Below are 21,310 nucleotides of genomic sequence, written 5' to 3' on the forward strand. Positions count from 1 at the left end.
TTTGGCTCCATTCAGGCTATAGAATGGCTTACTCTTTCCAAAGATATTTGTTTTTATAGTACACAAATTCCTGTTACAACCTCTGGAAAGCAAAAATTACAATAGCTCTCAGGAAGCGTTAATGCATCAACATCACTGCAAATCTCTCTGTCACCTACTTGCTTTGCTAGGGACTGTTTGTCTTGTCCAGTAATCTGAGTATTTGGCTATGTCTGAATTCAGATTCACCATAAATAACATTACAACATACTTTGTAGAAGCAACTTTGGGAGATAATTTTAAATTTTAAAAAATTTGCATCCTGATTCTTGTATGTGAATGAGGTACCTAGAAGGTTACACCTATGCCCAAAGCCATGGAAAGTGGACTGTCAATCAAAAAAGATGATTTTTTTTCAGTCAAATAAATATGAAGAAAGTTATTCAGGACAACTCGCAGTGGCTGCAAATTCAATCTTCCCAGGTAATTTATCTGTGCGTAGTCCCAGCCATAGTGAATAGTAATGGAAGATGTAAAGAAAATCTGTTCAGTTGAGTTTAGAGAGGCTGAGGAAAAGTTGCCCACCTTCTTCATAAAAATGAATACAGCTATTTTAAAACAGAACTAAAAATTCTAATTGTGAAGAACATCCACAAGCAAGTAGTTTTAAAACAAATGGTATGATAATAGCTTAGAACACTTTTAAATTGACTTATGTTTTATAGATAGCTGCTGAGATATTTTTCTTTAGCAGAACTTAATGAAACTCCCTGCTTCTCTATTACTCTGTAATGTCCATACTTCCTGCGCAGCCTGACAGGAAATGGGTTGCTGTCTGAGCATTTTACTTGAGGGAGATGGCAATGACTCAGTAAAGCAAAAAGGCGTGGCAAAATCAATACATACTGACCTAAGATCATATATAGGTTCTGTGATTTTAGGCTCTCCACAAATGTTGCTGCATTCTGCAAATTCTAATTTTATTTGTAAAAAGTTTTTAACTGTTGCATATGCTATAATCCAGATGTTACAATTCGTGTTTTGTATTCACTGCTAAAAAGGTGTGGTTTTTACTTCAGGGTAGCTATGTGAACTATCCTGAAGTAAAAATATAGTGAAGACAAGGTCAGCCTACCGCAAGGTCAGCCTACTGAGGTCAGCCTTACTTAGGTTACTTAAGATTGGAGAATACTGTTAAAAAATTCAGAAGAACTTACCCGGGCTAGGTGGGCGAGCAACATAATGGAAGATGAAATTGAATGTTAAATAAAAAGTAATGCACAAAGGAGGAAATAATTTGAACTACTCATATACCTTTCTAGATTCTAAATTAACTCTCTATTCTGGAAAACAACTAGACAATTCAATCAATACTTCTACTCAATATGCAACAGCCGTCAAAAAAAAGCAAACAAAATACAAGGTCTACATAGATCATGTCTACTGCTTCCCCCACATCCACTCAGCTTGTTACTCCACTTAGAAGTTAGACACATACCTATTAGGGATAGTCTAGGTATATGTAATTCTATCTCAGCATGAGGGGATATATAAGATAACTGACTGAGGTGCCTTCCAGTCCTACATTTCTATGATTCCATATGGATTGTGATGGAGATTGATATGGAAAATATAATGACAATAAATCAATGGTATGCCCTCACTTGGAACACTGTGTTCAGTATTGGTTACCCCACCTCAAAAAGGTTATAGCAGCATTAGATGGCATTCAGAAATTGAACACTCTCTACACTAGTCCTGTGTGTGAGATCTCTGAATTGACTCCTAGATTAAAACATATTTGGAGAATCTATCACAAACCATTGGTCAGAGATGACACAATAGGAATTATTGGGTATGGAAAAACTTTACATAAAAGAGCAATTGAAAATATTGCAATGGATTATTTTATAAATGAGACAAATAAGAAGGGACATGATAAAATAATGAATGGTAGAGAGAAAGTAGATCAGAAACTTCTTGTATTTTGAATAAGGGTAAACAGGACAAGAGGTATTCAAACAAATTGAAAGATGCCAAATTCAAAACTCACAAAAAGGAAATATTTTTTCCATAGAGCTTCCAATTAGTCTCTAGCATTCATTACTACAGTATATCAGAGGCTAAGAGCTCAGCAGGATTGAAAAAAGGCTCAGGCATTTATATGGATTTTTTTTAAAAAATCCAGAGTTAGAGTAGCAATTTTTTAAAAAGCATTTGGAAGGGATAAAAATCCTTCATATTCCTTTAATTGTGGAGCTGCTTTGCACCCAATTCAGTCTTCTATACCAATGTCATCAGCCCCATGCCACTTTGATCATACACCCCTACGTCATCTTCAAAAGCAAGGGCTGGCATGGAAGCAGATTTATGGCAACTCTGTAAAAAGACTCCTCCTACATAGGGAAGATCTTCTCAGGACAGATGTGCCCAGTGTAGAACCACATTGCAGTTATGTGTTAATGCTAGCAGTCTAAGCATGGTACAGAATTGAGGCCTCTGACTGTCTAAAGTCTGCCAGATCTTTGAAATACCTAAAACCTGTGTATCCTGCCAACTCTGAGTTTGTAGGTTCTGTAGAGACTGATGAAGAACTTTTAATATAGTATTATAGGCTTCAATGGCAAACGAATTTCACAAAATCCATCAGTTTGAAGTCTAACTTTATTTGGGGGGGAGAGGGGGAGAAAGGAGTTGGAAATTTGGATAAATGTATCTAGTGTTGGAACTTAAAGGCAGATTTCTAAACTCCAAGGAATTAACTCTGAAACTGAACACTTTAGGCTTTGCAAACTAGGTCTATGTATGGACCTTTCATCAGGCTCTTAGAAAAGAGAGTCTAAGACAAGGTATCAGTGAAAGATGACCCAACAAAAAAGCATTGGAAGATTTTCAAAAAGCAAAGACCACCACTTACTTTCTTTTTTCTTTTGTTATATGTGTCATATCACGAAAATGCCTGTGAACAGATCCACTTCAAATTTGGGGGTGGGGCAAACACCCAAAACCCACAAATCATCCTTTTGAAAAAGAACATACTAAATTTCAAAGGCAAAGGATCTTTTTTTGAGGAATATAAAGGTGGGCCAAAATCAGGCTAATAATGAGAAGCTGATTACAAACTTATATATGACAAGATTACTGTATTTCCATAATTAATATTTGAATAGTTATTCAAAACTTAGAAGAATTTATTCTGATGGGCACATGTGGTGGGTTTTCCTCCCAAGATGAATGATCCTGACTGCCTGAAGCACTTCTTTAGAGTAAAGCAATCATCAATAGAAAGACTAGAAGGCTTTTTTTTCTTAAATTAACGTAAGGAAGAGAGTTTAATGTAATGAAGGTGAAAGTAATGGGATTTTAAACAATATTGGGGTTTTTTTTGTTTTTCTTAAAACTACAAGTACAGGAAATTACATAGTTTTGGGATTTCTATGTTTGCTTGCTTGTTTTTCTTTTACCAAATAAGTTAAAATTCAAACTAGTAGTCCAGTGCTTTGAAGAACAGTGTATTACAAGAAAATTGACTTAAAGAATTATCCCTTTTCATTGTGTCTGTATATGTAAACGAGGGCTGTTAATTAATCGCAGTTAACTCAAGTGATTAACACAAAACAAATTAACTAGATTAAAAAATAGTTGTGATTAATCACAGTTTTAATCACACTGTTAAACAATAACAGAATACCAATTAAAATTTCTCGTCAATATTTTTGGATGTTTTTCTACATTTTCAAATATATTGATTTCAATTACAACACCGAATACAAAGTGTACACTGCTCACTTTATTATTTTTGATTACAAATATTTGCACTGTAAAAAAAGAACAAAAGAAATAATATTTTTCAATTCACCTCATACAAGTATTGTAGTGCAATCTCTTTATCATGAAAGTGAAATTTACAAATGTAGATTTTTTTTGTTACATAACTGCACTCAAAAAACAAAACAATGTAAAACTTTAGAGCCTACAAGTGCACTCAGTCCTACTGCTTGTTCAGCCAATCGCTAAAGTAAACAAGTTTGTTTACATTTACGGAAGATATTGCTGCTTGCTTCTGTTTTACAATGTCACCTGAAAGAGAACAGGTATTCACATGGCACTCCTGTAGCCGACCTTGCAAGGTATTTACGTGGCAGATATGCTAAACATTCATATGCCTCTTCATGCTTCAACCACGATTCCAGAGGACATGCTTCCATGCTGAATTTAAATTGGTATTCTATTATTGTTTAATAGTGCGATTAAAACTGTGATTAATTGTGAATATTTTTAATCTTGATTTTTTTAAATCATTTGACAACACATTTATAAAGATGCACCATCAATCTGAAAATTGTATTTGTTTGAAAATAACGTACAGTATCTAGTATAGACTCAAGTTACAGTTATGATTACCACAACTGAAAGTTGGGGAAGAGGATATATTTTCTTTTTTTCCCATTTCTTTACTTTGTTTCTCCTCAAATCTTTGCTACTAACATCAATAAGGCTAGGATTTCTCCCCTGGATTGTGTTCACTCATTTTTCTTTCATGAAAATAAACCTCAGTGTAATCTTTCTGAATCTATTTTTATTTACAATATGTACATAGTTCCTATTAATTTGCTGATCAAATTTGGATAAAGAACAGGGAAAGCAGCTGCAAAACTTACACCCCTCCACCCACCCATGCATAACACATAATTCCAAGGTGCCAGCAAAACAGAACTTTCAGTAAGCCAGCCTTCTCCTCTTCAGACACTGCTTCCAACTATTGTGGATCTCTGCCTTAATCACTCTCATTAAATGCATGTTAAGGCTATAGCTCCAAGTCACCATACCCTTGACAAAGGCTCTCCTAAGAGGCTTTTAGACCCTGGGTGAGGTGTTAAATAACATTATATCCTGGATTAGAAACTGGTTAAACAACAGAAAACAAACATTAGGACTACACTGTTAATTTTCAGCATGACAATGGCTGACTGTCAGTGTTGTTTAATACTTTTATTAATTAACTGAGTAGTGAATGTGAACAGGGTGATGGCAACATTTCAGGACCACATTTTATTCTGGTTAAGAACAGAAAAAGCTGAAAAACTTCAGAGTGACCGAACAAAGACAGGTGAACGGACAAGCTTGATGGCAGATTTAAAAATGTTGCAATGTACTGCACATTGGAAGGAATAATTTGAACTATTCAAACACATTTCTGGGTTCTAAATGAACTGCAACCACTCAGGAAGAAGACCTGGGCATCATTGTGGACTTTTGCTCATTCAGCTCTAGACGAATTAGTTAATTGCTAAAAGAAAAGGAGTACTTGTGGCACCTTAGAGACTAACCAATTTATTTGAGCATGCTGTCACACAGACAACAGTGAATACATAAGACCATATACTATTTTATTTTTGACAGAAATGGTGAAAGTAAAAACAAAAAAAACCCAAGATGAGTTTACTCAATAGATTTTAATTCAATTCATAGCAGATGAAATGTGTGCCTAAACTACTTTATCATTAAATAGTTATATTGAGGCCAACCAGGTCAGGGCCCTGCTGTACTGTACAAACAGAGAAAACGACAGTCCTTGCCCTCCCCCACCCCCCAAATTATAATCCACAAAGAGACCATACTACTATAAAAATATCAAATCTTCTATTCAAAGATATAATCACACTCTTAAATGAATACATTCATTAGCCAAATATAATACAATAAACACTTTAGACTGAAGTAGTGATTTTCATCCAAGTATCTCAAAATGATTTACATATCTTTCAGACTCACAACACACCAAACAGGTGGGGAAGAAGTTTAATCTTATTATAACTGGGTAAATGGAGGTACAGTTAAATTAAATGACAAACTGGTGGCAGAGCAGGGAACAGAAATGAGGAACTATTCAACATCTAATATGAAAACACTAGTAGTGCTGAGCGGATCTCCTCATAATGGAGGCAAGATAGGAAAAGCATGAAGAAAATACTGTATTTGTGAACAGTTCTTAGTGAAAATTTATGTATCTACTGTACATCTGTACATACCTGCTTACTGTATACAATGTATCTGGATATGAAATAAGTGGACAATATGATTTATTAATAATTGAAATTATTGTTATGGTTATATGAATTCTCATAAATGGAACCTGAAATAAAACAAAAGGTTCTAGAGATTACAGGGTACAGAACACATTGTTTGGCTGTTTAAAGAATGAAATGATATCCACAAAAACACATCTAGGGTCTGTTCCAAAGCCAATGGAGTCTTTCCATTGACTTCAAAGGTCTTTTAATCAGGACCCTAGTGCATAGTAGATATAGTCATGAATCATAAAAGTTAAGGAATGTTCAGATCCGGGATTTTGCTTTGGAACTATTACTTAAGTATATTAGTATTAAAAAAATAAAAGATTTGGAGCAATTTGTATTTTTGACGTAAGTATGTTGCTTCAATTTTACATGATCATTTCTAAGAAAGAGGAAGGTGAACACTTACTCCATTATCTAATATACTATATCATCTATAATTGCCTATTTTGCCTGAATTACCTACATAAAATATCACCACAATATCAAACATATTGCATTTAATATTTAATTTTGAAAACCAAAATATAGGGGTTTTTTTTTAGCAAGGCATTTAAAGCATTTAAGGTAGTGGAGGTTTCCTATTACTTGTGTTCCTACAAATAGAACCACACTGAAATAATAACTCAAAATGTCAAATTTAGTTATTGTAAGATGCCTGGAGCTGTTATCTAAATATTGAACTTAAAAAATCCAGCACATTTTGCACACATTGAGAGAAATAAGGATTCCATTTTCCTAGGCATTGTTCCACTAAGGCACTAATGTCTGTAGTAACAGGTGCAAATAAAATTTGTACCAGCTAAGCATTTTCAAAGAAGGGTGTAATCAGGTTGAAAATAACTTTGGAAAATATGGCAAAACAAAAACAAAATAGCTGAAGACAATTACATAGTCTTGTATGAACATTTAAAGGGCTGTTTAGTCTGAGAGGATCTTGAAATTATAGTCTGGAACATATTGGAAAATTGTTATGATGTGTTGCCAATCCGTAGCACATCACCTAGCTGAAAAATCTCTGTCTCCTTGCAAGACTAGGTAAGGTTGGTCATCTGATCTGCATACGAAGCCTCTGAATATTATTGGGCCTAGGTAACACTGAAAACTACTTCCCTGTTTTACTTTCTACTATTGTTTCTTATGACACATCTATTGATTGGCAGAGATTGATGAAATGTGTATAGCAGAAAAAAAGTAATTCCTTATAAAGAGCAAAGAATACACTTATTTGCTGATGTAGGCAAGGTTCCTCAAGCTTGCAGAAAAGTTACTTTTCTTCATGGTAATGTTATGTCTCTACACTTTATCATGGCTCTTATTTCCTACTAAACTGACACTGTAATGACAAAAGATTTTTATATATATATATATATATATATATAATTTTTAACTCAAAAGTTTCTTTATATCGCCCAGATTTATAAAAATCTGGAAAAAGGGAAACTGATGCTGCCCTATTTAATTCTGTGATAGTCATATTGTGAGCTGCTGTCTGCAGCTGTTTTTTCTGCCTAGTGTAAAATAACGGACTTGTGTTCTAGATAGACTTATAGGTTTGATTTTTGGATCATGATTTTTTTGCTTTGCAATTAAAGAAAAATATAATTTCAAACTACTAGGTTCAGTGGAATGGTGGTAAAACAGTAATTTTTGCATTAGACCGTATATTACATGGGATATTTCAGAATTGCTAAGCCATCTGCCATATATATGGGCTAACCCAATTATTTTCTGCTGCGTAGTATTTCCCTAGTAATACATTTTCCATTATGTTATTGTGTTTTAGTGTGGATAAAGCCCAAATTAAATATGCAGTATTTTGACTCCTAAGTTTCTTCACAATAAGTGTCTGAACGTTATTAAAGCTAACCTTCTTATCCTGTCCTCATACTGTTTCCTGCCACATCCATGCACCCATGATTGTCTGAGTATTGCACTGGGCCAGGTCACTGGAAGAGCATTCATGCTCAAGCAGCTGGCATCACAGGAGATGATTCATATTTTGAAGCTCTCTGCCACAGTCACAGGTACTGGAGCCAGTGACGCAGCCCCACTTGATCATCGCATCTCTGGATGAGCCAACTCCAGTGAGGAGTCAATTAAGGCAGTGTCACATAGGCTAGGACTGCTCTGCACCAGGTGGTAGGTGCTTGACTGGTGGGAGACAGTCCCTGTCAGCCTTAAAGGTTGTGAATCCTGCTAAACACCTCGTACTACCACTTTCCCGGTTCTTACTACTGTGTTGCTACAACCTAACATTAATAATCACAACAAAAACCCCACAAGCCTTGCCTTTTTCACTCAACTTGGAAATAGGACAGTGAGACACTTCAGGGACAAGTGATATTGAAGAATACACCACAGACTTAAAATTATTTGAGTCATACACTGTTTTAAAAATGCTCAGCCTTCTTTATGGGGAAGACAATTACTTGCAACAACAGAGGTGAACAGTGTTAAAATGATGCATTTATATTCTGTACACACTTATCTATGGAAGGGTGAGAAGCAGCAAACTCCATGTATAATTCCTGCATGATTAAGGCTCAGCACATCCAGCTGTGTGTAGCAGACAACCAGTTGGAATATGCACTGATAACCAACCTGTTCTATTGTATTCCATAACTGACACTTGAGCTATGCCCCTGAATGTTTTGGTTTGGTACTGTTTAAGATGATTCTGGCTCCCACTTTTCTGACTGCATGGAAGAGCGTCTTGCAGTAGAAGTGTAGGCTGTCTGTCTGTATCAATAGCTGTGGTGATTCGCCTTCAAGGCCTGGGGTTGATAGAATTTATTTTAGTGTTAAATGAGTGGAAAAGAATTAAGGCTAAAATTGCTTTCTGTACTGAGAACTGCAACCTAAATAATGTATGTTTACACTGCATTGGGGTGCGAACTGTGCTCAAGCTCATTCTCTAATAATACCAGTGTAGACCGTGTGCTTTGGGCTGGAGCTTGGGCTATCAAAACTCACTGGGATGCCATAGGATGAACACAATTTCTATTGTTTATCACTTTTGTTAGTGATAACTGGGACATTTGCCCAGATATCTCAGCCTTTCTCTGACTTGCAGCACATCAGTGTTGATGACTCTGACTGCTCTGAGCCCCCTCTTCCCTTTCTATCATTGATAGAAAAGATTAAAAATAGAAAGGAGCATAAACTCTGGCAAATGAAGTGTAAAAATATAATTAGGAAGGCCAAAAAAGAATTTGAAGAACAGTGAACCAAAGACTCAAAAAGTAATAGCAAAAAAAAAATTTAAGTATGTCAGAAGCAGGAGCCTGGTAAACAACCAGTGGGGCCACTGGATGAGCAAGATGCTAAAGGAGCACTCAAGGATAATAAGGCCATTGCAGAGAAGCTAAATGAATTCTTTGCATCGGTCTGGATGTGAGGGAAATTTCCAAACCGGAACCATTCTTTTTAGGTGACAAACCTGAGGAACTGTCCCAGATTGAGATGCCATTAGAGGAAGTTTTGGAACAAACTGATAGACTAATCAGTAATAAGTCACCAGGACCAGATGGTATTCACCCAAGAGTTCTCAAGGAACTCAAATGTGAAATTGCAGAACTACTAACTGTAGTTTGTAACCTATCATTTAAATCAGCTTCTATACCAATTACTGGAGGATAGCGAATGTGATGCTAATTTTTTAAAAGGGCTTCAGAGGTGATCCCGGCAATTACAGGCCGGTAAACCTGACTTCAGTACTGGGCGACTGGTTGAAACTATAGTAAAGAACAAAATTGTCAGACACATAGATGAACATAATTTGTTGGGGAAAAGTCAACATGGTTTTTGTAAGGGGAAATCATGCCTCGCCAATCTACTAGAATTGTTTGAGGCAGTCAACAAGCATGTGGACAAGGGGGATCCAGTGGATATAGTGTACTTAAATTTTCAAAAAGCCTTTGACAAGTTCCCTCACCAAAGGTTCCTAAGCAAAGTAAGCTTTCATGGGGTTAGAGGGAAGGTCCTCTCATGGATTGGTAATGGTTAAAAGATAGGAAACAAAGGATAGGAATAAATGGTCAGTTCTCAGAATGGAGAGAGGTAAATAGTGGTGTCCCCCAGGGGTCTGTACTGAGACCAGTTCTATTCAACATATTCATAACAGATCTGGAAAAAAGGGGTAAACAATGAGGTGGCAAAATTTGCAGATGATACAAAACTACTCAAGATAGTTAAGTCCTAAGCAGACTGCGAAGAGCTACAAAAGGATTTCACAAAACTGGGTGACTGTGCAACAAAATGACAGATGAAATTCAATGTTGATAAATGCACAGTAATGCACATAGGAAAACATAATCCCAACTATACTAAAATGATGGGGTCTAAATTAGCTGTTACCACTCAAAAAAGATCTTGGAGTCATTGTGGATAGTTCTCTGAAAACATCCACTCAATGTGCAGCGGCATTCAAAAAAGCGAACAGCATGCTGGGAATATTTAAGAAAGGGATAGATAATAAGACAGAAAATATCATATTGGCTCTATATAAATCTATGGTATGCCCACATCTGGAATACTGGGGTGACCACATCTCAAAAAAGATGTATTGGAATTGGAAAAGGTTCAGAAAAGGGCAACAAAAATTATTAGGGGTATGGAGCGGCTTCCATATGAGGAGCGATTAATAAGAGTGGGACTTTTCAGCTTGGAAAAGAGATGATTAAGGGGGGATATGATAGAGGTCTATAGAATCATGACTGGTGTGGAGGAAGTATATAAGGAAGTGCTATTTATTCCTTCTCATAACACAAGAACTAGGGGTCACCAAATGAAATTAATAGGTAGCAAGTTTAAAACAAACAAAAGGAAGTATTTTTTTCACACAACGCACAGTCAACCTGTGGAACTCACTACCAGAGGATGTTGTAAAGGCCAAGACTATAACAGGGTTCAAAAAATAACTAGATAAGCTCATGGAGGATAGGTCCATCAATGGCTATTAGCCAGGATGGACAGGGATGGTGTCCTTAGCCTCTGTGTGCCAGAAGCTGGGAATGGGCATCAGGGGATGGATCACTTGATGATTACCTGTTCTGTTGATTTCCTCTGGGGCACCTGGCATTGGCCACTGTTGGTAGACAGGATACTGGGCTAGATGGACTTTGGTCTGACCCAGTATGTCTGTTCTTATGTTGATTCTCTCCCATGATTCACACTCCTTCACCCTTTTGCCCCTTTCCTACAACAAGGTCCTCCCTGCCAATCCCCAGCCCTAGGAAACCCCCAACATCTCCTTCCTCTGCTCCTGCTGTCTCATTGCAGAGCATCTCTGCAGAAATGCCGTCACAAGCCTGATTTTCTCCACTATAAATTCATTCTTTCTTCCTTCCGTTCTGCCATTTTCCTGGCTAAACAACTCTATTTCTCCTACTTAACTGGATCCCACCTCCTCAGTGAATTGGAGGAGAGGGATTCCAGACAGCAATTGTAGACAGCATGTTCAATGAACTTAGAGATGAAAGGGAGATGGGGAAGAGGTTGGAGATGGAAGCGAGGTCAAGTGTGGGTTGCCTTTAAAAAAAAACGGAAGAGACTCAAGCATGTTTATATTCTGAGGGGGGAAAAAAAAGAGTTCCTTTCTTTCTATTCCATCCTACAACCTCTACAATTTGACTTTTGCTCTTTTAACTCCACTGAAACTGCTCTCATCAAACTCTTTAATGACCTCTTCCTAACCAAAACTCAGAATGAGTACTCCATCCTCCTTCTCCTTGACCCCCATTGGCTGTCTTTAACAGACTTGATCATGTTTTTCTTCTTAAGTCTTGTCCTCTGTTGGCTTCTGCTACTCTGTCCTCTCCTCCTACCTCACTAATTGCTCCTTCAGCATGTCCTTCAGCGATTCCTCCTCATCCTCCCTTCTAGCTTTCTGTGGAGGTTCCACAAGGTTCTGTCCTTGGTCCCCCTCTCTTCTGGTTTTACATTTAACCTTTGGGTACTCTCATCCACAAACACAAATTCAGCTTCCACCTCTATGCTGATGACTCACAGATCTACTTCTCTACTAGAGACCTGTTTCCTTCTGACCAAAATAAAATCTTGGCCTGTTCCTCTAACATCTGCTTGTGAACGTCTACCCATTAGCTAGTGTGCAATGTGGCTAAAACAGAGCTCTTAATCTTCACCCTACCTCCTTTCTTGATCACTGTGGACACCACCACCATCCTGCCTGTCAGGCAGGCCATTAACCTAAGCATCATCTTTAACTCAAACCTCTCATTAGGTTCTCACATCCAGGCTATGTCTAAATCCTGCAGATTCTTTCTGCATAACCTCTCTAAGGCACAGCCTTTCCTATCCATCCACAGAGCTAAAACCTTATCCAGGTTCTCGCCATCTCACGTATCAATTACTGCAACTTTCTTTTCTCTGGACTTGTGTGAGGCTGTGTGATTGAAACATGACCAGTTATATCATTAATATTGCCACCATTAGTCAATTGCAACAGATCTGGTACAAAGTGTATCATGTAAACAATCAATGGAAAAGTTATGATTTACTGAATACGATTATCCTCTTGGTAATGCATGTATTGTTTTTGTATCTGAAGTTATGAATATTGCTGCAAAGATCATTTTGTTAGCTTGTCATTTTGATCACGTCACCCCTTTTTGCATTCCTCCACCAGCTCTCTCTTCTTTATTGCATCAAACAGGAGCTATTTGTCTTCACTTTCAAGGCCCTTTACAGACTTTCTCCACCATACCCATAATCTCTCACTTGCTACAGAGATGTTGACTCCTGCTTTGGATTGGCCCACAATGCCAGCCTCCATTGGGCACTTATTACATTTTCAAACATGTGCTTTCTCACATGCTATCCCTCATGCTTGGGAGGAACTGCCCATAAACACCCACAAAGGTATCTCATTATCCTGCTTCACATCCCTTTCTCCTTTGTCCATGATGTCTACACAAAACTTATTAACATATGTTCTGAGACCACTGCCTATCATGCTGACGAATATTGTCTCATTCTTTTCTCACACTCCCCCATCTGTCTGTATCCATCTGTTGTCTCTTGCCATATTCTTTGACTATAAGCTCTCTGGCGCAGGGACCATCTTTTCTTCTGTGTTTGTACAGCACCTAGCACAATGGGGCCCTGACCCATGACTAGTGATCCTAGCTGCTACAGTAATACAAATAAATAAAATTATTAATAATAATGATCTAGGCCCTGGGTTTCCCTTGCACATGCATTGTTTCAAGGTATGTGCTCTCAGTGTACATTAGGTAAGTAGAGCTGGGTGGTAAATGGTTTTCCCATCTCAAAAGGTCAAAATCTTGAAGATTTTCATTAACTGACAATCTGAAAATTATTTTGGTACAAGTCAATCGAAACCTTGTGTGTCCATAATTTGGAAGTATTTTATTTTTATTTCAGCCTAGTGATTTAGTGTTTTACTATAATTAGCTTAAATTTTAAAACTAAAAGTAGTTTTGAACTGAAAAAATTGAATCTTTTGTTTTGAAAAATGTCAAAATGTCCCATTCTGACAAATTTGAAACTTTTTTCCAAAAACTTTTTGAAACCAGATATATGTTAAAAATCGACCATTTCCCACAGTTTCAGTTTCAACGATCTGGCATTTTCCAACAAAAAGTGCTTTGCTGAAAAACTCCCAACCAGCTCTAATAATAAGTTTGTTCTGAAAATATCGCATGGTTTAGTCCTCCTGACTACATTCCGTTTCCCCCCCACTCCTTTTTGTCCTATTGTATCTGCACCTGTGAAGAAACAGAGGAGAGCCAGAACATTCACACAGTGCCACAATCCTAAGTGTTAATAGGTGGGCTTCTGAAGACATTACTGAGAAGATGTCTGGTTGACATGACAGTATGTTGACTGCCTGGCCAGCGTATCTACATCCTCTGAAATGCATAACAGCAGTTGAGAGAAACAGTGACACCTTAGCAAATATACAGGTATGTGGACCTGACACAATACCACTTATCCTCTGCATGATTGAAGCATCCTTCATTTCTATTCCTGTGAGACTCTATGCAGTTCTCCTCTCTCCTCTTCCACTGGAGGCACTGTACTGTCCCCTATATTGCCAATACTACTAGTTTAGAGGGACTGGATGTTGGAAATGGTTTTGTCATTTGTGGCCAGTGATTTGCCTGACAGGGTTCCTTGTTTCCTCTGGTTCTTTCTCTGGATGCTAGGAGGCAACTACACTGAAGAGAGAGTACATTTGTCAGTTCACAGTGGGCATCCATACAATACTTCCTCACCATATCAGTTATCACAAAACCATTGCACGTGAACACACATCTAGCTCATCTACACCAGCGACTTATTGACAGTAAGTTTCATACGTTGAAGCCTCTTATGTTTATCTCCAGCTTCTGTTTGCGTCCTTTGAGGTTCACATTCCACATTCAGCCCACGCACTGCAAGAGTTAAAGAGTCCTGCCACCAAAGCGTGCATTAAAATGATTCCCTAATTCATCTGAAGAACAGTGGACTGGTTTGTGACCTGACACTGCAGCTTCTAGAATGAGTTCCTCACTGCCCACTGCTTTCCTATTGTGCCTGGGTTTTCAGAAAATCTGAATAGGATCAACAATGTGCGTGAGCTACAGGCAGAACCGAAGTCCTCAGAACACTCTCTTTTGTGCCCATCTGTTGTGCCTGTAGCGGCTACGTTTGCGAGGCCCAATTCTTAGTTTCCAAAACATTTTTGTCATCCCTCCAGCCTCAACAGTACACCTGCAGATTTTGGCCTCTGCATCACGTTTGCAGATGCAATTTTACACTTTTGAAAATGTAGCCCTAAAAGTGCACTTTGAAGAATATTTACAATTGTACAGAAGAGTCTAAATATGTTTACAGTTATTTGGTGTACTCTTCCCCTTGAAAGAATAAGATTTGGGAAACCAAAGGGGTGAACATGAAGTTTTTAAACAGGTTTCAATTATTAAAAAGCAGTTTGTCCTTTTATGGCATTTCAAGTTTTGTAAAACCACTTGAATAAATTCATAGCAGGTCATTGAGATATTAGTAAATTTGGGTCTTTAATCTAAATAAACTTTCAATGTAAAGTGAAATATACAGCCAAATACTGATAAATTTAATCAGAATGCAAGACAGAATGCAGTTCAGAAAGAAAGTGCATATATCTGCCCATTCGGCTCAAATTTGCACAGAAACCAACCATAAGAACATTATTATTTAAACGATACCATTCTGATGGCTTTACTCCAAGCAATAGTTAGGCAAAAGATATGTAAACCAAAAGAGAGAGAACCACTGTAAAGAACCCCTACTAAAAATTACGTGACTATTTCCATCATTTATATTCCTAGCATTCATGACAAATTTGAGACTCACCTATTTAGAGAAATTTAAAGCAATGATGTAATCTTTGGGAATGGTACACTAATGTCAAGTCAAACACAGATGTATCTTACGTTGATTTTTAAAACACAAATTCCAATTGAATTCAGTGAAGAAAGCAAAAGCTGGCAAACCCCTCAAAGGCTTCTGCAGTCACAGTTATTTTAAAATAAAGCAATTGTGAAATTCTCCAGATTTGGTTTAGTACAGCAGTTATTCTCTCAATCAATCAATATACTGCTCATACAGGTCAGCTGAACAAGTAACTGTTTGCATATGACAAATAACAAAAGAGTCCAGCCAAAACGCTAATCTACATAAAAACGTACACACTTACCTTTTCCATTTATTGTTAATGCTGATGCAATTGTGGCTGTTACTGGCACTGGTAGCTGTGGCACTAATGGATGTATTCTTGGCCTGCTCCCCATCCTAGCACGCTCTGCACCAGGTCCTAATAAAGCTCCCACTGGTTTTTCTGCTGCCACTTCTGGTGCTACAGAGTCTTCTTGATCCTGTTCTATGTGGTCCAATTTATCAGGGCTTTCATTTTGAAAGTCATCAACTGCTGTCCTGCTTTTAATAGGACTTTTGGGAACAAGGATTTTGATACCTGATTTTGCAAGGTCCATATTTTTCCTGCCAGAAAGAGATGGTGAATTGTTTTTCCGGAACTTCTGGGTGGCAGTAAACAATTGATTATTTTTTGACTCCTGGTCTTTGCCAATCACTAAAGATTTAGGTGACGTCTTTGAAAAAGAGCTATTGGTAGATCTAGAAATTTGTTTTCTGGCATTATTTGGAGAGGTCCTGTTTGTCCTGGTTAATGTGCTTTCTTTTTGCTTTTCATTGTGACGCCTATTAAATTCATGTATATATTCCTCACAATTTACAAGGTGCTGTTCAGGTTCCCAGGTGTCATCTTCACTCTCATATCCTTTCCATCGCACCAAATATTCTATTTTTCCCTTCTTGTTTTTCCTCTTGTCAACAATTCTCTCTACCTGTTGAAAGGAAAATTAAAAGTTAAACATGGATTTAGATGTAAAGAGGAAAAAATACGAGAGAGCAATTGCACATGAGATTATATGCACATGGAATACTTTTACAGCAATATAGATTAAAATATTTTTATGATTCTACCGTGAGATTGTACTCTTCCACTGATGACTGGCAATGCAGTTTAATGTATCTCAGCTCGTTACTTCCATCTGATAAAATCTGTCTGGAATATCAAAAATGTTCTGATTCAGAAAATATTTTGTATGTACATGAATCTGAATATAGCGTATCTCAGTTACCACTTTGAGTGAAATCTTGGCCCATTGGAATTAAGAGATGTTTTGCCACTGACTTCGATGAGGCCAGAGTTCTTTTAACTTTAAGGAAAAAATGATTTAATAGGTTTAGACAGCAAACTGTTTATTTTACAAAACATATTGATTTAATATTGTTTGATAATCTATTTATTTAGCATGAGTCATGTGTGAAGTTATTGGTCCTAATGATATATTCTTTGGTGATCAAGGACACTGTATAGCTCAAGAATCAAGGGAGGATATGTGCCATTACATGAGGAAAGCTTTTCTTCTGGCGAAGACAAATAACTGAGAATCAGGAGAACTGGTCCTGATCCCGGCTCTGCCAGACTTGTGTGTGTCCCTGAGCAAATCACTGTGCCTCAGTTATCTCATCTCTAAAATGGGAATGGATAGTTATCTTACTTTTATAGGCAGTGAAAGAACAGCCACAGGATTTCTTCTGTTCCGCTTCCCCCACAGGAGGTGCCTTTTGCTCACCCCTTCCATCCTATCCTATTTTTGTTATGATGCTCCTGATGCTCCCCTTTCCTCCATCTTCTCCTTGTTTGTGTTTATATGTTTTGTTTTTTAAAAGGGGCTTTTATTACTTTACTTTATTGTTGATCAGTACTCTGACCCATCACGTGCTAGGGGCTCCCATGTATGACCATACTGAATACATGTATCTAGGATTATCTCTGAAGGATACTTCTATACATCTAATTCACAAGTGTGTGGTTAACGTAAATTAATGTCTATGGAGTGATTAGAGGAATGGAAGGCAATATACAAGTGCAACCATTATTGTTGAATCATATTGCAGCTGACAACAAAGTGTGTTAAATGTACAAAATTGCATGTTTGTGTATTGTATTGAACTTCAAATGTTTGCTTCATTTAGACTACATAATTATTTTAACTTCACCTACAGTAAAATCTGTATGACCTGCTGTAACAGAACTTTGTGATAGACCGCAGGTACTCTACCATAAATATCCAACCATCAGGATGTTACAAAGGCCAAATGTATAACTGGGTTCAAAAAAGAATTAGTTAAGTTCATGGATGATAGGTCCATCAATGGCTACTAGCCAAGATGGTCAGGGACGCAACTCCATGCTCTGGGTGTCCCTAAACTTCTGACTGCCAAAAGCTGAGACTGGACAACAGGGAATGGATCACTCAATTTCCCTATTCTGTTCATTCACTCTGGTCTAGATGGACCACTGGTCTGACCCAGCTGACTATTCTTACATATCTGCATTTGACTAAAGCCAATAGAAGCTTTTTACCAGAATTCCCTTAATAAACATTACTTTACTGTTCAGATATATGGTACTACCACTATTACAATACACTATTTTTCACAAATTTTGTTTCAAACTGCTAAAACATTTAACTAGTGACATTTTCTAATGGCTAAACAAAGAATACTTGAAATATTTATAATTTATTTTAGAGCATATTATATTACTCTTTTATATATTCATGGGACCGATGGAGAATGGGCTAGACATCAGAATATGAAATCAAGGCATTCACTTTTCCATAAAACAATATATGGAAAACAGCCTGAACAAAAATGTTGTCTCAGAGTGAATGAATAGAAAGTTTACCATATGGATGTAAGGAAGAACTAGCTATCAAGAACTATTGTTAAAACACAGACTGCCTAGAAGTGCTTGTCAGTGTAAACCAGAAATGTTAAATTGAAAGCAAGATGAAAGAACACAAAAACACCAGAATCTTAATCTTGTATTGTCAGAGAGTAGTAATGATGACTCTGTCTTCCTATCTCCATTTTTCTCTTGTGCTTCTGAAACAAAGATAAAAAAGCACTCACCTCAGAGAAGATGAGCTACAGATAGCAGTAAGGAAATTTATATTCTCTAAGTAAAATCTTCATAATGAACACACCTAACAGGGATGATTCTATGAACAGGGGCTACATCTTTCAAGGATGACCAAATACTAAGTACATGCTCTTTTAAAGTAGCAGGCAATTACACCTGTGTCATAAATATAAAGGGAAAGGTAAACACCTTTAAAATCCCTCCTGGCCAGAGGAAAAACCCTTTCATCTGTAAAGGGTGAAGAAGCTAGGATAACCTTGCTGGCACCTGACCAAAATGACCAATGAGGAGACAAGATACTTTCAAAAGCTGGGGGGAGGGAGAAACAAAGCCTCTCTCTCTCTCTGTCTGTGTGATGTTTTTTGCCGGGAACAGAACAGGAATGGAGTCTTAGAACTTAGTAAGTAATCTAGCTAGGTATGTGTTAGATTATGATTTCTTTAAACGGCTGAGAAATTAAGCTGTGCTGAATAGAATGGATATTCCTGTCTGTGTGTCTTTTTGTAACTTAAGGTTTTGCCTAGAGGGATTCTCTATGTTTTGAATCTAATTACCCTGTAAGGTATTTACCATCCTGATTTTACAGAGGTGATTCTTTTACTTTTTCTTCTATTAAAATTCTTCTTTTAAGAATCTGATTGCTTTTTCATTGTTCTTAAGATCCAAGGGTTTGGGTCTGTGTTCACCTATGCAAATTGGTGAGGATTTTTACCAAACCTTCCCCAGGAAAGGGTGTGTAGGGTTTGGGAGGATTCTGGGGGGAAAGACGTTTCCAAACAGGCTCTTTCTCGGTTATATATCTATTAGATGTTTGGTGGTGGCAGCGATAAAGTCCAAGGGCAAAAGGTAAAATAGTTTGTACCTTGGGGAAGTTTTAACCTAAGCTGGTAAAAATAAGCTTAGGAGGTTTTCATGCAGGTCCCCACATCTGTGCCCTAGAGTTCAGAGTGGGGAAGGAACCTTGACAACCTGCATACAGGAAGACACCTCAAAGACATAACAGATAAATTGCTGAACAATAAATACAATTTTTTCCCCCTATCCAGATGATTTGTAGAGCAGACGCAGCAAAAGCATGAAAAGCATTCTGAACAAAAAGTTATCGTTGCTCTTTTAAAAGTTTACAACTGAACATTGACTTAATACAGTTTTGAAATTTTACTATGCAGAAGAAAATGCTGCTTTTAACCATCTCAATTTAAATGAAAACAAGTACAGAAACAGTTTTCTTACCTTGTCAATTTTTTTTTTAAACTTTCCCTTTATTTTTGAGTAGTTTATGTACAACACAGCACTGTACTATATTCACTTTTTTTAATCTCTGCTGCTGCCTGATTGCGTAAGTCTGGTTCCAAATGACATGTGTGGTTGACCGGTCAGTTATAACACTGGTGTTCATAATTCTGATGGTCTACTATATTTATATGATAATGCCTATAAATCTCAATCAAGGATCAGGGCACCGTAAGGACAAGCAATAGAAAACAATATCTACCTCAGAGAGCTTAATATCTCAATGCCAGACAAGCCATAGCAGGTGGACAAAACAAACAGATAGGATATGGGTGTACTGGGAAGAAGAGTTCAGACCTTATGGCCCTCGCAGGCTGAGCTCACCACCTTTCTGCACCCTCTGTCCCCCTCACAATGTCGATGTGTGGTAGGACTCAGAAGGAGGTGAGTGTAGAGTGAGGAGTGCCTACCTTGAGTTATGGGTTATATAGGGTTATAGTAGGAGCCTTATAACCCCAGCATGGAAACCACTTAAATACCTAGTATATGAAGGTATGGGTGATAGATGGATAGTATCCTTGCCCTGTGTTTAAGTTAATAAAAGTTGCAGCCTATTGCTTAAAAGCCACCCTCATTTCATCAGTATGTCTGGATCAACAGAGTTGGGCAGAAAGGCAGAAGTCACAGTTCCCCACTTGCATAACAAATGGTAGATGATTGCAAATTTGTAGGCTTCATGCCAGAGATGCTGGAAACAACTGGCTTTTGGCAACTACTGGATATTAGACAATCAGCCATCTTCTGCCACAGAACACATTATCCCTGGATAACAGCTATTACTTAGATTGCTGTAGTGCCCAAAATGTGCTACCAAAGATTGGCTTCCAAACAACGAGTAGAAGATCCAGTCTTTGTGTTGAAGAGAATATATATTCTAAAAAGACAAAGATAGACTAAAGGTGGAGGCAGGAATGGTATGTATCAGACAAGCAACATAATATGGGTGGCAACAGGCACACTTCCTAGTTTTATTTATTTTTACACATATTATCCCTCCCCACCACTCACAATTCAGTTTGTGGTAGTAATGTACATTGTTATATAAAGAAAGGCATGTTCTAATGGCCAGAGCACAGGAACATCTGAGTTCTAATCCCAGCTCTGACAACACATATCTGTGGCTTTAGGCAGGTCACTTAACCTCTGTGTCTCAGTTTTCCCATCTGTAAACTGGTCATAATATTGTCCTCCCTCCAGCGGATGTGGTGAGAATTAGTTAATGTTGGTCACTTTTTTCGAAGAGGTAAAAGCACTATGTAATTGCTAAGCATTATTAATGAAGGTAACTGAAGCAGATATAAATAAGAAAAAATAGTTTATTGTACGTTTCCAGAGAACCCCAACTATGGTATCTTAAAACCATTCTCTTCAAGATCTGCAAACTGAAATAAACAGCACTGAAATTATACTAGCATGCAAGAAGTACAATTCTTAAAGATTG

The 21,310-nt window shown here is 37.5% G+C and overlaps 1 protein-coding gene across 1 annotated transcript in view; it reads right to left on the reverse strand.

Annotated features, from left to right (window-relative positions):
* The window catches only part of CDYL (chromodomain Y like), a 197,641-nt gene that overhangs the window by 87,189 nt on the left and 89,142 nt on the right, over positions 1 to 21,310 (reverse strand). The window contains exon 2 of the mRNA XM_048839767.2: positions 15,760 to 16,426. Within this exon, the coding sequence (XP_048695724.1) occupies positions 15,760 to 16,426 (667 nt within the window). The remainder of the gene's footprint in view (positions 1 to 15,759; positions 16,427 to 21,310) is intronic.

The sequence above is a fragment of the Caretta caretta genome, chromosome 2 (assembly GCF_965140235.1).
Source record: "Caretta caretta isolate rCarCar2 chromosome 2, rCarCar1.hap1, whole genome shotgun sequence".
Lineage (NCBI taxonomy): Eukaryota > Metazoa > Chordata > Testudines > Cheloniidae > Caretta > Caretta caretta.